We start from the raw sequence: 16,371 nt of genomic DNA, 5'->3' as shown, positions 1-16,371 counted from the left end.
AGCGTGGAGGTGGGTTTGAACATTTGATTACAGGTGTGTCCTGATCGGACTTAGGGGTGCATGTATGCAGTGTAGTGTGGAGCAGGAATGCTTTACGGGGGTTCGCACACAGATTTTCAGAGTTTTACCTGAGTTACGATACATTGTACGCATGTTGTCCTGGTGCTGGTAAGAGTTATGGGGGACCCTGCGCAGGGTCACCAAGATACAGGCCTGCTTGCGGAGACCACACTCACTATTTGAAGGGTGTATCCACAGGTGGCTGTTCTGGCTGTTTTTGCTTTGCGTGGGGGCGTGTCGCGGGCGTTCCAGGCACGACTTGCGCACATGGTTACTTTGCACAGTGAATTCCATGAATACGCGGGGCACACATTTTATTCTGCACGCAGGCTTGCACCGTGTCATTCTTTGCTGGGAGAATGCATACTTTTCCATGAATCGGGCCCACACTGTTTTTGGGCAGTACAGCTGGGGTAATACCTCAACGTTCTCTAACGTGCTTATTATGTACTGGCCTATATTAGTAAATCATTTTTGAAAAATGATTTTTTGCATTATAAGAAAATATGCTGAAAACACACAGAAGCTCCGGAATACCCTCTAGATGTGTATTATGCTCGGCGTGTAGGTATTAAGAAACCTTTGGCACTGGTCCTGGAAACAAAGATGAAAAAACACTGCCGGGTAGATGCTAGGAACTTAGTGTCCTTTGCACATGACCCCGTTTGGGTCAAGCCTCCGTTCATATGTCTTCCCCCAATCCCACTCCCAAGATTACAAGATTCTTGAGGGAAAGGGCAAACCTTCTGGTAGAATTCTGGTTCTCTCTTCGAGCTCTCTATTTCAGCAGCATTCTTAAAAATTGCAATTAGTTTTTTTGCAGGAAAGTATTAAACAGAAAATGAAAAGGCTACAGGGATGCTGTAGATAAATAGCCAGGCATATAAAAAGGGAAGACTCCTCCTTAATATTAAAGTTGCCTGGTGGCCATTTGCTTTTGCCTTGATTGTTATGAACTTATTTCTCAGGCATTCCTGATTGTAACCTGTGTCCTTTAGGAAACACTTTCACACCTTCGGGGAGGGTGTGCAACCTGTGGCTCTCCAGATGTTTTGGACTACTACTCCCAAGATCCCTTGCCATTGACTATGCTAACAGGGGCTGATGGGAGAGCCCTGTGGGGAGGAGGGATATTCTCACCATAGTGATGGATTTCTGGCTGGTGGGGAGTGTTGAATGAAAGACAAATGCCTCCAATGGTGCCCCGGTGTCTCTAATGAATTCTTAACAATTGCACACTCACACCAGCTCAGAACATCCTAATTTGCTTTGGATGCAGCAGTTCACCAAGCAGTTGAGCTTCTAAAGCTACAGCCACCAAGAATGGGCAACGCTGCCGGGCAGCCCCAAGGGAGGCCGGGTAAGTGCTGCCCCATGGCAGCAGGCCCAGGAGAAGGGCAGCAGCCATCCCCCCTGGCACGGCTTCCCTCTCTCCCCCAACAGCAAGGAGACACGCAGTCTCTGCATTGCCAAGTGCATGAAGGGTGAGGTGTGAAAGAACACCTCACCCTTCCACAAACAACAAATGGGTGCTAAGCACCCAGCGGAAGCAAGGTCAGCCAGGCAGGGAAACAACAAAGATGAGCCCCCCCGGGGGCTCAGACTGTCAGCTTCAAGCCGGCCTGGGGGCTGGGCTCACAGCCCCCACAGATACACTACAAAGACCCCAGGGCCACCACTGGGTCCTATATAAGGAGCTGCTTTCAGCTCAGAAAGACACATCTGTTTGTGGAGCCTGCATGGGGACTCAAACATCCAGAGAGTTCGCTGTGTACTCAGCGTCTCTCTCTTTTTCTTTGCTTCACTAATTCTCAGAGACTGGAAATCATGAGCTGTCTGCATGCCAATGCACATATTAAGGGCATGCAATTTGGTTATAATTGAACATTTTTATAATAACGACCTAAGAACAGAAGCAAAAAGCAAACCACAATGTGTTGTACATGCTACGCAGAGGTCAGTTATTAAGCTGCTTTCTTGGGGCTTGACAAAACTGTGCTAGGAATCCGTTATCAAGGCACATGCTCAAGTGGAATTGCATACAATCAAGGGGAGAAGTAACTTGTCATCAATGTAACATCGATGACTACCTGCGTGTACAGTAATGCGTATTTCTAGTGGAACTCCCTTTACTTAAGCTTTAAGTGCGACTTTGATGACCGATGAGCTAGATTCTAGATTGAGCATTTAATACTCATTGCAGCATCAGTGACATGCCTTTTTCAGTGCATTTATCTCAGTACACATTTATCTCAGTTCACATTTATCACAGTAGATGTGTAAGAAGACACAACAAGGCGCGCAAAAAAGAGAAAGGATAGGGGCTGTGGAAGTACAAGAGGGAAGGCAAAAGTGGGGCTAAATGGGGGCCTTACCAAGTTGCTCAGAGAAAAAGGAAAAATTACACATGGACTAAGAAAATGTTCACTGAGAAATAGAGCACTGATGAAAAGATACGGCAGCCACTGCATCATGTTTGCAACACACTCTCTTCATTCAAAGCAGCAACACAGTGCCATCTTACATAAAATGTGCTCGTGATTGTGCCTGCACACATCTTTAGCCGTTTGTGCACATGCATACAGCTCTGAAATAGACAACTGTCCATATGCACACAAGATATGTTAATAGGGTCCTTCAGGTTAAGTAAGGGGTGTCTTGTGCATTGTCCACAAGGCCTTCTGGGGCCTTGGGCCAAAATACCTTCAACTCTCCCTTCCTAAATATCTTCCTTCTCGTGCACTTCGCTCATCCACCTCCAACTCCCTCAGGGTCAGCCGCTTCTCTAAGCAACGAGTTGGTGGGAGATCTCTCTCTGCTGCAGGGGCCTCCCTCTGGAACAGCCTTCCTGCCTCCCTAAAACTTGAGGAGAACCATATCCGGTTCCGGAAGCGCCTCAAAACCCTCCTCTTTGCTTCCGCTTTCTCTCCCTCTCTCCCCTGCTAAATCACTGAAATTGTACTAAATCAGCAACTGGGCCACTCACCAATCTCCGTCCTTGGCCCAGCCACTCTCCCCTGCACTGCCTTCCCGGCAACCCCTGCACTGCGGGACTGTCTCTGTATCCCTTTAGCCCCTCTTCCCAGCACTTGTCTTCACTTATCTTGCACTTGCCACCAGCTGGCCCTGATTATTTATCTTGTTCGTTACTAACCGTGTACTGCACTTTCCCCTCTCCCTTTCCCCCTTGCACTTTTCCCATCCCCTTAACCTTGCACTTGCGTGATCTGAATGACACCTGGCCTAGTAGGATCGTTGTCTGTCTCCCTTTGTCCCCCCCTCCCTGCCTCGTCGCGCCTTGAAACACTTGTGTATAGGCGCGTTACAAATGCTGTATCATATCATATCATATCATATCGTGTAGTATGGGACCATAAACTGGAAATGGTGTTTCCAATCAATTAATGCCCTGCTATGCACAACATACTTACACCTTAAACCATCTAGACGTATTATACGTGAGTGGTACCTATTGAAAGCCAGTGTGCTTGTTAAAGACACTCACTGACATATTAGTCGGGTTACCCAACTTTCTCACCCACCTTTGACAGCTTTCTCAATGTCCTGGGTTCTGGGACATTCATCCTCACATCACCCTGAAATGAAATCATTGAGACCCTTCACTCCCTTTCACTTTCTATAAAAAAGAAATCACACTTCCTGCCAAACCAACCTTGCTCCAAAGAAAAAAGTGGACACTGGAAAGGAAATGGATCATGGGCCTTTCAGATAAAAGAGCATGCTTCCAGTTCTCAAGGGGCTATCATGCAGCAATCTTACACATGAAAAAGACAACCCTTCATGATTTCAGTGTTCTCAAACCATTTGACTGAGCTCTTCGGAATCCAGAATGTTTGGAGGTTCCTCTGTGAATGATATCCACCGATGTTTCCCTATGAAACACAATTACTTGATGTAGAAGTGCCTTAGAAATATACAATAAATAAATAAATAGCCTCTCTGGATTTTAGTGACTCTTAGTGATTCTTTTTTTCCAAGTCATGAATTCTCTTGAGCCCTGACTCCAGTGGATCCTTCGCTGCCTTTAAGCCAATCTCTCCCACAGACATGGCCTTCCTTGTCAACAGTATGGGTGCCTCCTAGTAGCAGGCTCTCCTGCTGTCCAGCAAATTCTACTAAAAACAATACCATCTCCTTGCCCCCTTTCTTAATGGTCCTGGACAACAGTTTAATTCGTATGGGGGTGTTTCTTCAGTCTTTAAAGAAAACATGCATTTCTTCCCTACACAACAAAGCCATCGTGACATCCCTGCACACTACTGCCTCATTGCTATTTAACTCCTGGCTTACACTCACGAAAGCAATCCCCATCACGAGCATCCATCAGCTGTCAAGCATTATAGATAGGCAGAATCAAGATCAAAGCTCTGCATCAAGGATTCCCTTGATGCCAGCATGCCATTTATCTTCATCCTATGGGTCCTGTCGGCAGTTTTTGAAACTGTCATTCATGTCAGTCTGCTCAGTCAGCCCATGACCTACTTCAGACTTACTGGCTTCACCCTAAAACTCAAATCATCTGTCCTCTCTAACAGAAACCTCAAGTCCAATCCATTCATTTCCCCTCTGCTCCCACCACCTTGCACTCTGGGGTCCCAAAAGTCTGCAACCTCTCTCTGTGGCTCTGTAATGTATACTGTAAACCCCTGGCTGCCCCCTCTTTGTCACTGGCACTCCTTATTTAGACAGATGCTGGTGATGCCCACATTGTCTTTGTCCTGTATGCCCCCCTGATGATTAGTTGGGCATCATCTCAAACTGCCTTCTCCACATCCGGGATTAGATAATGGATAACCACCCTTCTCTTAACCTGTAAAAGACAGAGATTGTTTATTTTGGTAACCATATCCCTCTAATCATTCCCTTTGCCATCCTCTCAAAACCCCACTTAGCCAGTTGGCTTTGGCTAAAAACGTTGGTGTTGTTTCCTATCATCTTCTTACTTGTGTGGCTCACACTCTTAACATCTCTAAGTAGTCCCATGTTCTGGCCCATGTCCAGAGGAATATCCTTCCCTTCCTGAACATGGCCCAGACACCACACGTGACCTCTGTAATGATCAGGTCATGCCTTGAATACTGTAACATTCTCCTGTTGGATCCCCCTAACCACCGGATCCAGAAGCTTAAGATCATATCATGCCGAACGAGGCTCTATACTGACTCTTGCCCTCAAAACCCAGGATCATATCCAGCGCTCCTTTTCCTTCATTAGCTCCCAGTGAAAGCACGTATCTCTTTCAAAGGTCTACGTCTAATGCACACAGCCGCCACGATCTAAAGACCAGATTACCTCAGACACAAGGTCTCAAGATATCAACGGCGAGACCTCGGAGAGCTGCAGGTTTCCTATTGACCACAATTGCCCGTTACACAAAAAGAAACTGGCGGAGAAAACCGTGGAAACTGCAGGCACCTCTCTTTAGAATTAGTCCCCATCTCCCATCCCCCAATCACCATAACAATCTGTAGAAAATGATCTTCAGTTCCAGAAAAAAATTCAAGACCTTCCATTTCAGTAGATCAGTCTGTCTGGACCCTTGATCCACCACATTGCCTTGGGTCTTCAGCTGCATTCTCTAGCTGAGTTTGCGCCTGTTTTATATTGGGCTGTTTTGATCCCGATTTTCCCTGCGGTGGTCGCCTGATAGGGACCCCCTTACCATGTGCACCTATTGGTGGTCTTTGGCGGTTGTATGTTTTTGAGTCATGCTCACACGCACTGTTTTTGTTCCCTTTTCTTCGCTCTCGCTGTACTTGCCATGCACTGCGCTGATCCGAATGCCCTCAATGCTTTTCTATGATCAGGATTCAATCCCTCTACGCAGTGTCTGTGTTCAACAGAGAGATACATGACTGCTTCCACCTTGAGTTCCTTGTCAAAGTATCTTCACTCATGCCCATTTTGCTAAGCAGATTGGTCACCTGATCTCATTCTACTTGTTACATGAAATTCAACAGTCATTGCTGGATGCGTACCTCTTGTTCTGCACATCTCAAAAGCTTTTTTAACAATATAAAAAACTGTTTCTGAATATCTTGGATGTTTTACTAGTCTTTCACCTTGTCCGAACATAGGGGGGCTTCAGGAGGAAACCCTTGGATTCTAGTGAAGACCAGAGATATTGGGAAAGGATAGGCACAAGATACGTGGAAGCCAAGGAAGACGGTGGGATACACGCATGAGTAGGGATAGCGGACTTCTGACCTCAAGGTACCTGCAATGCAAACTCGCACCATGCACCCTCCTCGGCCAGAATAAACCCTTGATTCTTACAAGACTCGCTGCGCGTCCATTGGGAACGGCAGACCATTACCGTGCGGACAGAGCAGGCAAGGTACATTGCGGTCACCTACCTCTTGGTTTGTAGCACGGTACTGCAACTGTGCACTCTTCCTTGATGTGGGGCTTAAATTGTGGGTTGCATCCACCCGTGTGCTGTCCACGGTGGTCATTGCACAACACGACGCGGTACCTCAAGCCCCGGCCACAGGTCACTGTGCACTAAAACAAAACAACCTCATTAAACGTTTTCTAATGAGTGAAAATCCAGTTATAAATATTGCTCTTATCATCGAGAGGCTGGAATCTCTCTCTTTCTCTCTCTTTCTCTCTCTTTCTCTCTCTTTCTCTCTCTCACACACACACACACACACACACTCACTTGTGATATCATGCACATACATTTTATTACTGAATTCTGCTATGTCACCGCACAAAATGTTGCACTACTGACCAAACAATTGTGTTACTGTATGCACATTCCGTTTACTGTTACATTTCGTTTACTGTTACACCCCTTACAAGGCCCTCCCTTATTTTTAAGCCCAATGGTGTTACAGTGCAACCAGTGTCAATGTCACATATGTGTTACGCAATATGTGATATACGAAAACTGACCATCAGTGATGAGCTATTGTTAGTCATCAGCTATGCCATGTCCACGTAAAGACATGTGTGTGCATCCCATTGCTGTGATCAGGGATCAGAACTCTGGCATTGCTAGCAGTACTTCAATCAATCAATCAAGTACTTGTATTGCGCCCTGTCACTGAAGGCATCATTTGAGGGATACCCGAGAAACTAGAGCGGAGAATCACTTGAATGGGAAGGTTTTAAAATTTCGCTTGAAAAGGGCAAAATCCACTGTGCGCCGCAGCTGAAGTGGCAGTGAATTCCAGAGCCTGGGCCCTGCTATGGAGAAGGCCCCGCCACTTCGGTGCTCCTTGTACAACGCAGTCAGATTGAAATACCTCGTACCTTTGGCCCTGAGTGAAATAAACACACTTTCAGATGTAGAGGGTCATCTCGGAGCTAGATGGTGGCAGAGATTTGAACACGTTGGTCTTTCCAGAAAGCACATGCTCTTCCATGGGTTGCTGCGCTTGGACCTAGAGGGCAGCTGACAATCACTTTGTTAACATGGGGCCTGCAAATAGTGGATCAATATTTATTTTATCTTTCACATTCACTGTAAGATAATTCCGCTGGCATGAGTTTCACCCTTTGCCTGCTTAGTCAAGGTTCTCAAATTGGTTATTATTATTTTGTTAGTGTCAGCAATTATTAATCCTGAGTAGGAAAGGCTTCCATGATAACCGGGGCTGCGGTTCTAAGAGTGTCTCGGATGATAGCCTTGATAAAGCGCAGCAAGCGCGAAACACGGTTCTGCTTAAGGATCTTACAAATAAATCCTTCTCTTGTGAAGGGAGCCTTGCACTAGCTCTGCATCCACAGGCCAGGTTTACTGTGAGATAGAAGAGTCTTTTCTTGCTGCCTTTGTATGCGACTCTACCTCTTCGGCTCCTGGCGAGGGCCGAGGCAATCTTTCGCAGCCCCTCACAGCAAATATTGCCAATTAAGAAAAACTGCAACTTGGTTAGGGCAAGAGCGCAGCTGGACAGGCACATGACACAGCTAGACCGGCAGCAGCCAAATAGGAAACGTGTGCATCTAGCACAGGCCACTTTTGGTGGCGCGAGACTTGGCATGACCTTTGCACTTTTTGTCATCTACTGGGGGCACCATGCAGGTAGGTAGACGTAAATGCAATGGAAAATAAACAGATCACTTTTAATTGTTCTACAGGATACGGACAGTCTTTGCTTTACATCAATAAACCTGAACATTTGCACCAGTTTTACTGAATCTGTTAAGTTTATGGATATTTGGGAATCTGACATTTTTGATTAGCAACAAAAGCACTGGCTCAAGCAGTCCTGTTTTCATTTTTTGTTACAGGGGATATCGGTTTTACCCATCTCTCCCTACAGAATATATACCCCTTCCCGCTATACTGCCCCGTAAAAGGGGTAAACAGATATAACACAAAGATGTCATCGCTGGCGGTAAAAAAAAAAACATCCGAAAAACACAGCATAGTTTACATTCAAACTGAGTACATGAGCTATGATGTGCTCATCCAATCTTTAAAGTGCTATGATGTGCTCATCCAATCTTTAAAGTGCTATGATGTGCTCGTCCAATCTTTAAAGTGCCTTAACATTGGCCAGTGCCCATGATGTCGTTGCCATACAGCGAAATATACTGCTGCACCTCCTCTCACCCTTACCTGGGACCACTCCATGGCAATCCACTTGGGGCAATCAAACAGGTTGCACGTTTGCATGACCTGCGGCTTGGGGGCATACATGCATTTCCATTCCTCGACCTGCAAAATTTCTCCGTTTATGCTCTCTTCCACACACACAATGCTTCGTCGCTGAATCCCTCCCCCGCAGGACACGGAGCACGATGTCCACGGGGTGAACTCCCACCTGAAAAGGAGCAGATACCGTTAAAGAGAAGGGCGGTCTCTTGCACTTCTATGCAGCGGGCACCAGTTGCACAAGAGGAGAACTGGTTCTCACAGAGGATACACCAAAAAGGTCTATTGCTTTCATTAGAAAAGGGTGGTTGCCTCATCTTTCATTCCAGATCAAGGACCATATTTAGATACCGACCAGAGATATCTAAATATGGATATCGGTTCAGAGAGGATGCTGGGATAACTAGTGTGCTTGCAATCTTTGGGACATAAATGCAAATGTGAAAAGGGAATCCTATGTTGATTCCTGGCCAAAATAGGATCTCCCTTAGTTCTGTCTTCCTGATTACAAATTGGTGATGATTTAGTGTGAAGGATGTGGTTGGGAGGCAAAGTAGAACTGGGCAAGCAAATACATTATTGACAGAATCCGTTGACATGGATGCGATTAGCAGGATGGACTATTAAGGGTACAGCTGGAAGGATGTGGAGGGAGAGTAGACAGTGGTTTACAGGCAGGGATACACGGTAGGGAAGGAAAGACGGACAGAGACTGGGTCAGGGGTGTGGAGGGAGTTCTTAGACAATCAGTTTGTGAGTTATTTGGTGATACACACTCCCTCTGCTTATAGCCATGGTAACCTGTTTCGTGTTTGCCTACAACCCGAACCTCAATAGAGAAGCATTAACCCCAAACAGGCATTTGCTATATTTCTGTGAGTGTCCAGAGATCTGTTCTTCATATGGGCACTGTTAATTTACCGGGTCGGCATCAGCAATTTCTTCCATTGCCTTCTTCCACTATGATGGAGGAAGCTACGGTGTTCCCTTTTCTATTCATTCTTAAGCCTTCCTCACCTGGCACACACACCGTACTGCTACTGCACTTGTGTTTTCTTCTGTGGGTCACAGCCTTTATGATACCTTGACTGAAGACATTAAGGGCTGGGAGGAGTCATGCCTGGAGCGGGTCCGTTGCAGCGTTCTACTCACGTCTATTGCCCATCTGCTGACGTATGACTGAAAATGCCGCAGTGAAAGGTAGAATGTGGTCCTCCAACTGTGGAGAATGGCAAGTGCCTCCAGCATCTTGGTTGCCAAGGACCACCATAAAGAGCAAAGATGGAGCTCGGATGAACTGACCCTGTTGCTTCTAAGATAAGAAACTCCCCAACACCCAGAGACCTGAAGCATTCGGATGTATCGGACATTGAACAAGGTAGCGGGAAGTTGCATTCACCCGTAATTAAAGTAAGCAGATCACGCAGTCTGTATGGATTATTGTACCTAAAAGTGGGGAACAAAGTACTTAATGGACATACACACTTACTGTGAAGTTTTGCGTTTCTGTGATTCCCGATGGTCCAATTGGGTTATTAAATTGATCAATTTCTTAAAAGCGATGCATCAATGACGACATTTATTTGCCATATATTTGGAACTGAACAGTGGGAGCTAGAACATTACTCCTGGGATAGTTGCAATCAAGGTGAATTGTATAAATAGGAACTGGAATAGCAAGAGGACATACTCTTCATGGGGAGCCGTGTCTATTCCACAAATTGGTAGACTGAAAATTTGTTTAAGCTCCTGCAGATGCCGATAAACTAGCAAAATAACTGATGCGGTATGGATGTTAATGTCATTAACTAAAATCCGTATGTCGGTTTGAAATCTGTTTTTGATAAGTCGTGTTCGCTTGCAAAATAATTCAGAAAGACCTGTTCACTAAGATGTAAATGCGGTCTATCCCAACTTTTGCCGACCTACACTTTCACTGAATCACTTTTTGGCAGGTTTTTCCCCCATCTTTTTTGCTGCAAAATGCGGATGGTAAGTTGGGGTGAAGTACATATGCAACCCCCTGCACTCTGTGGAAAAAAGTGGTCGGTTTGATCAAACAAATCAGCAACAGTGCAGGCTGGTCGCCCAACTTTCATAGAACCGTAAATGTATTGAGCAAGTCAATCAGACTGCGCTAATCCCACCCTACCCTTCTGTTATCCCCGAACATTCACATGTTTGTACCTTTCATTCTCGACTGGCCAACACTTGGCCGATAGGCTTGGATATCCCAGAGTTACTATTCCATAGTTTGCCCTGTGTTAAAGTTTAACAGTAAGACCAGCAATTAAGCTCCAATACTTCAAGGGTCACTGGAACTGACCCCAAACCCACCATGCATTCAAAGACTTCTTGCTGTTTCATTTCCTATTGCTTTTCAAATCATTTACCTCACAAATGCAATCCAGTTCACTGCAAACCTATCAGTACATACAAATGTATTCATTTCTGCATCATTCATCCATGGTCCACCTAAGAGGGTCCACATGAGCCGAAGCTATCATAAAATATGTTTTCACCGCTGCCTTGTCTTGGTACCTTCTCTTTCTTTCATGCTATCTTATCTCTCTGTTCCTTTTTCTCCTGCAGAGTAAGGTCTAAATTCCGAGGGCGGGGGCACAGTATGCCAATTTCTGCACAAGCCTAAGTGCTCAGAGACCAATACCATGGTGTAGAGGAGGTCCCAAATAAAGCCTGCACTCCAATCATCCATTTTGAAGTACCAGGAACATTTACACCGAGATATGTGACCTATGATGAGCAAATAAACCAGCAGACACCCTCAGTAGGTACTCTGCCCAGTACCCATCAGAAGAACAGCACCTATTGACGTACCTATACCAAGAACACTATGGACAGTAAGGTATCCATTAAGAAAACCCTACCAGCAAATGAGACGAAATGAAGATTGCTTAAGTACCGCCACAGAAGAAACCAAAAAGGCCTTAATGGAAGACGAATTGTGACATCACAAGGGCCCGGACTGTTTTGCAGATAGAAGAAATGACAACCAGACAATGATGCAGAGAGACGTAACGCCATGAATAAAGATATCGTGAACCTAAAGAAAGTGGATGATGTTGAAACATGAAGAAGCGTAAGCTGTAAACAGGATGAAGATATTCAACCCGCTATCGCCTATACATATGCTTGAAACGCAAGAAGCTAAAAAAACAGTGCGGCTTGCTATGCTTAGTAGAAGAATAGAGCGGCAAGCGCCATTATACATAATGTACCTCAAAACAAGGCACAGTATTATAAGTGCAAGTCCACTTTGCACAAAAAGCAGAATCAACTCAGGTTACTAGAGGCCAAACAAGACAAGAGCCATAATCTAGCAAAATGAGAAGAGACGGCTGAATCGAAACTCAGCAGATGCAACTCATGCCAAAGGAGCCAAGGTCATACCAATAGAAGTAACGCTCAGTAGCTACATCTAATTGAAACTTAAGAACAGAATATCCAGCCTCTGAAAGGTCAAGATAAGGAAGTGTAGGCAGGTGGCAAGCCAAATAAGAATTAAATGCACAAATCGCGCGAAACTAGGCAAATTCACGGTGTCTGCATCACGTGACCACCCGAGCGAGGAAAAGCACAAGTTCACTACCATGCGTGGCATCTGCCCAGGAGAAGATAGTAGAACTTTCTCAGGCAGAAGATGCAGTTTGGAAGCCAACCACAGTAACATAATTGACACATTGTTGTTGAAGAGATGATTGATTGTAACCTTAATTGGAGGAAAGCCGGGTAGGTGAAGGAGGCACCCTGCACCTGGCTGACCGTTCTGCGTGCTGCTAAGCGAAGTGGAAGAATATGCATGGGGTTGATGCCAACCCAATCACAATGGCCCAAATAATCTACGGTCCTATAGTTAGAAGAACCAATGAGATGTCGTACTTTTTGTGACGTCTACAATAGTCACTTTGAAGGAAGGGCTTAGATGCCCACCTGATAGTGTTTATCCAATCCCCTCACCCATTACCATATACAGATATAGCACCTATATTAAAGTTACCTTTTCCGAACCAATAGAAATGCTTATTAACTTTTGAGTATTACACGTCAAATATGACGAGTTTTGAGCATAAATATTATTGTTTGAATGAAGTTCGTTGAAGTTGAAGCAAGACGGATGATCGCATCACTGCTGATTTCCATGACTCCCCGTTTTTTGTACTTGTCATTAAACTGACGCCCTTTGCCAAACCATTGAGTTGTCCTTATTAATTGGTGTTGGAGTTATAAATCTGCACCCCCTATCCATCTATCTCGTCTTAAAAGTACTCCAGAGCAAACCCTGACTCTATGGGCCGGCCCGGGGTCTCCCCAGTACAATGGTGATAATCTGACACAGATTAAAAGATTCATAACATAACATGTTGCCTAACACACGAAGCAGATGATGAATGTTATGCCCCCGGTGGCGGTACTCTTGAGACTTAATGGTCATGTAATTGGACAGAGCATTAGATTATTGCCAAATAAATGATACCTAGATGTATGCGATGCATAATATAGGAGTATACTCTTCATGTTACTCCATTCATGGGTTTATATGAAATCATTCATTTGGTGATTACAGTGTGTCTTTCATAGAATTAAATGTAAGCTCCCCTTTTCAATTGAAATTAGAAATATAAACATTCTCTGCAACCCAAAAACAAATAAAAGTCTCTTTTGCATTGGGGTCAAGGGTTTGGCCTGGACAGATGATAGCGATTCTCTCATTGAAGCCCCTTCTCTCTGCTGCAGTGTAGCCGACAGACAACCAGATATCCCGCCAGGAATATCGCACTGGCATTTTTACGCTTTCAATTGATTATTCAGCAACCCCATAACTGCTGAGAAAAGTCAAATTCCTCTCTCATCCTAAATACATGTGTATAATAAATGAGAAACAAAAATATAGAAATATATGTGCATTATATTTTATATTCATTAAATGTATATATGTATTATAATATATATTTGTTCGTTTTGATTTAGTATGTTTAATAGATACATAAATACTATGAATATATTGTATTATTATTGTATGTATTTTTGTCTTGTTTGTATTTTTTATTACATTTATATTATTATATACTATGTGTGTATAATCGGTATAAATAACCATATATATGTCACATAACAAATGGTAGGAGGCGTTACACAAATATCAAGTAACGTAACATAACTTTTACATAGCAACATAGAATAACATGAGTTGCAAAGAAGTTAACTCAGGGACAACTTGCCAAGTTTCGAAGTGTTCACTGAAAACATTTGAAAAAACATTTCCTGGCGAGATTCAAACTTCGGTCTGCAGCCAGGGAGAGGAAAGCACCCATGCCAATGGCACGGGGGAGTACTCTGGCAAAGTGAGAGGATATTTGGCAAAAGGGAACACTGGAAATTGGGAAATTCGGTCATAGGTCCCATAGTGAACTGGGAACAGTTTTGGGTGGTAGAAACATTGCATGGTGGAAAACTGGGTCACATACACCAAAACGAAAGGAAACACGCTCTACAATAGAAAATGGTTTATGTTGGGAACATTGGCGTGCCCAAGGTCAAAGTGTTTAAAGGGAAATGTGACAGAGGAACTGCTGGGTGGTGAGAGAAGTGAAATCAATTCATTGAGAGCGCCTAAAATCCTTCATAAACTGTTATTGCTGAACTTTCAACACCCACAACAACATTAACCAGACCAAACTCTTCTTGATAACCTTGAAAAAAAATACATGCAACTCATAACAGTGACTCTGTATTATAATTCGTTGTGGTAGTGTGTCCCAGTGGATTCATGGCAGTGTGCAAATAAGCCACTGAACAAAGAGCAAACAATGCAGGTTCAGAAATGGTAACCCTATTCTAATTCTCTGTGCTCATGTGCTCTACAGCAAATGCTAATCTTGCTCTGCTGGCTGTTCTGGAGGTAGGAGCAATGCAATGCTATTGGATAACTAGTGAATATGGCAGTATTCCATGCGACCCATGTCAAATTAGTCCATAGGATTTCCTGCAAGTGCATATTGACTTGTTGAAAGGTTTTATCTCATCGTTGTTGACACCAAGTAAACAGTGCCTAAGGAAGTGCGGATATGTGAATTCATTTTCTGATGAGCAATTACAAAACAATGTTGTGCAGTTCTTGCAGCTCTAGGCAACCCTTTTCTGCTAGGCGTGTTGCACCAAAGCATGGTATTTGCAGCCCACTGCATGGCGCTTTAAGCTTATCTACATTTTGTGAACAGTGTTTTCTGTGTTCTGTGCATTTCAGACAAGATTATGACATGCCATTCCTAAGGACACATTGCACGCGCAGTGAGTCTAGAACTGGCCTCCGTGCAGAGGATTAGTTCTAAGGGTTAGTCTTGAATACTGACTGGTTTTAGAACATGTATTTGGGATAATAAACTTGAGAGCACATATGCCAAGTTGTATGATTAGATATACTTGATTTTTACATTCTACCCCTTATTTCAAAACCACATATTTTTTGTCATGTAACAAAGGGCTGGGATTTTTTTCTTGGTATGGTATTAAACTTGTGATACCTAGGTTAGCACAACATTTCAAAGTGAAATCAAATCAATTGACAGATGGATCCTTTCGCAGGCATTATCTGGCATGGCAAGTATAACATGGCAGGCTAGAGGCGCAATGTCCACACACAGACACACACACACCTTTTTATATCTATACACAATCACAAAAGCCGCAGACAGAAACACGCCATTACTCATATGGAAACACCATTAAAATTAGATTAAATTTACATGAAAAAGAATGGAATGAGTGAAACACATGTTTACCTCTTGTATGGCAATTCCACTACACAATTAAATACATTCTCATACGTACAGTTGCACTATGTGAACATTTCTTTATGTGCAATCGCCAGTGACAGGTGGCACCTTTCTTACAATGATCCTTTCCTGGGGTTGATTGTGTGCCCCAATTTCAGTAGTATCCACATCCTATCTATACAGTTCCAAAGGCAGGAGCGTGGGTCATTGCCAATTAAAGTTTAACATCTTGGAATGTCCTTGACTCAAGTCAACATAACTGGATGTGAACCTGCTCTAGCTCAGGTTACTGTTGGGATAGTTTAACTCTGGGTCCAACAGGGATTAAACAATTGTAATGTATCATCCTTATTTATATTCTATTGAGTGTCCCACATATTATGATCACTTTTGAGTAGCAGCTGGTCTGTGATGAATTTGACTCAGAGTGCACCAATCTCCTACATTATTATTGGATTTTATTTAAACTTTTATAGAGCTCTGGCCCTACCTAGTGCCTTAAAAAGGTCAGAAGGGAGGAGGTTAAAAAGAAAGGACAATGTTTTCAGAATAGGATAGGAAGATTAGGCTAGACAAAGGATTGCAATGGATGTGGTCTGGCTGGATTAGGAGTGGGGAAAGAGGTCGTTTGTAGTAATTGTGCACAGTGCTGATGGAAAGTACAGTCCGGATGTGGTGTAGGAGGGTGTTCCAGGCTCAGGGTGCCCATTCGATTAATGCATGTTTTTGTGTGCATGTTAGCTTGCAGAGTGAATGTGTAGGAGATTTTGGCCGGCTTGTCTGGTGTTAGTGTGGGTGATGGGTTTAAGTTTGTTATAATGGTACATGCAATTTCACGGTGGATGGCTTTCTATATGATGCAACGACCTTTGAAAGCAATCCTCTGGG

General features: G+C 44.0%; 1 protein-coding gene across 2 annotated transcripts in view; it reads right to left on the bottom strand.

The window, feature by feature from the left end:
• The window catches only part of ADAMTSL3 (ADAMTS like 3), a 1,638,295-nt gene that overhangs the window by 444,467 nt on the left and 1,177,457 nt on the right, over positions 1–16,371 (bottom strand). For both annotated transcript variants that reach the window (XM_069625001.1, XM_069625002.1), the window contains exons 13-14: positions 8,654–8,858; positions 6,438–6,585 (exon numbers count right to left, since the gene is read on the bottom strand). In XM_069625001.1, coding sequence (XP_069481102.1) covers positions 6,438–6,585; positions 8,654–8,858 — 353 coding nt within the window. The remainder of the gene's footprint in view (positions 1–6,437; positions 6,586–8,653; positions 8,859–16,371) is intronic.

This window comes from Ambystoma mexicanum, chromosome 11, assembly GCF_040938575.1.
Source record: "Ambystoma mexicanum isolate Mex_15411 chromosome 11, UKY_AmexF1_1, whole genome shotgun sequence".
Classification (NCBI taxonomy): domain Eukaryota; kingdom Metazoa; phylum Chordata; class Amphibia; order Caudata; family Ambystomatidae; genus Ambystoma; species Ambystoma mexicanum.
The sequence above is the reverse complement of the archived record's forward strand: the minus strand, read 5'-3'. Positions and strand labels throughout refer to the sequence as shown.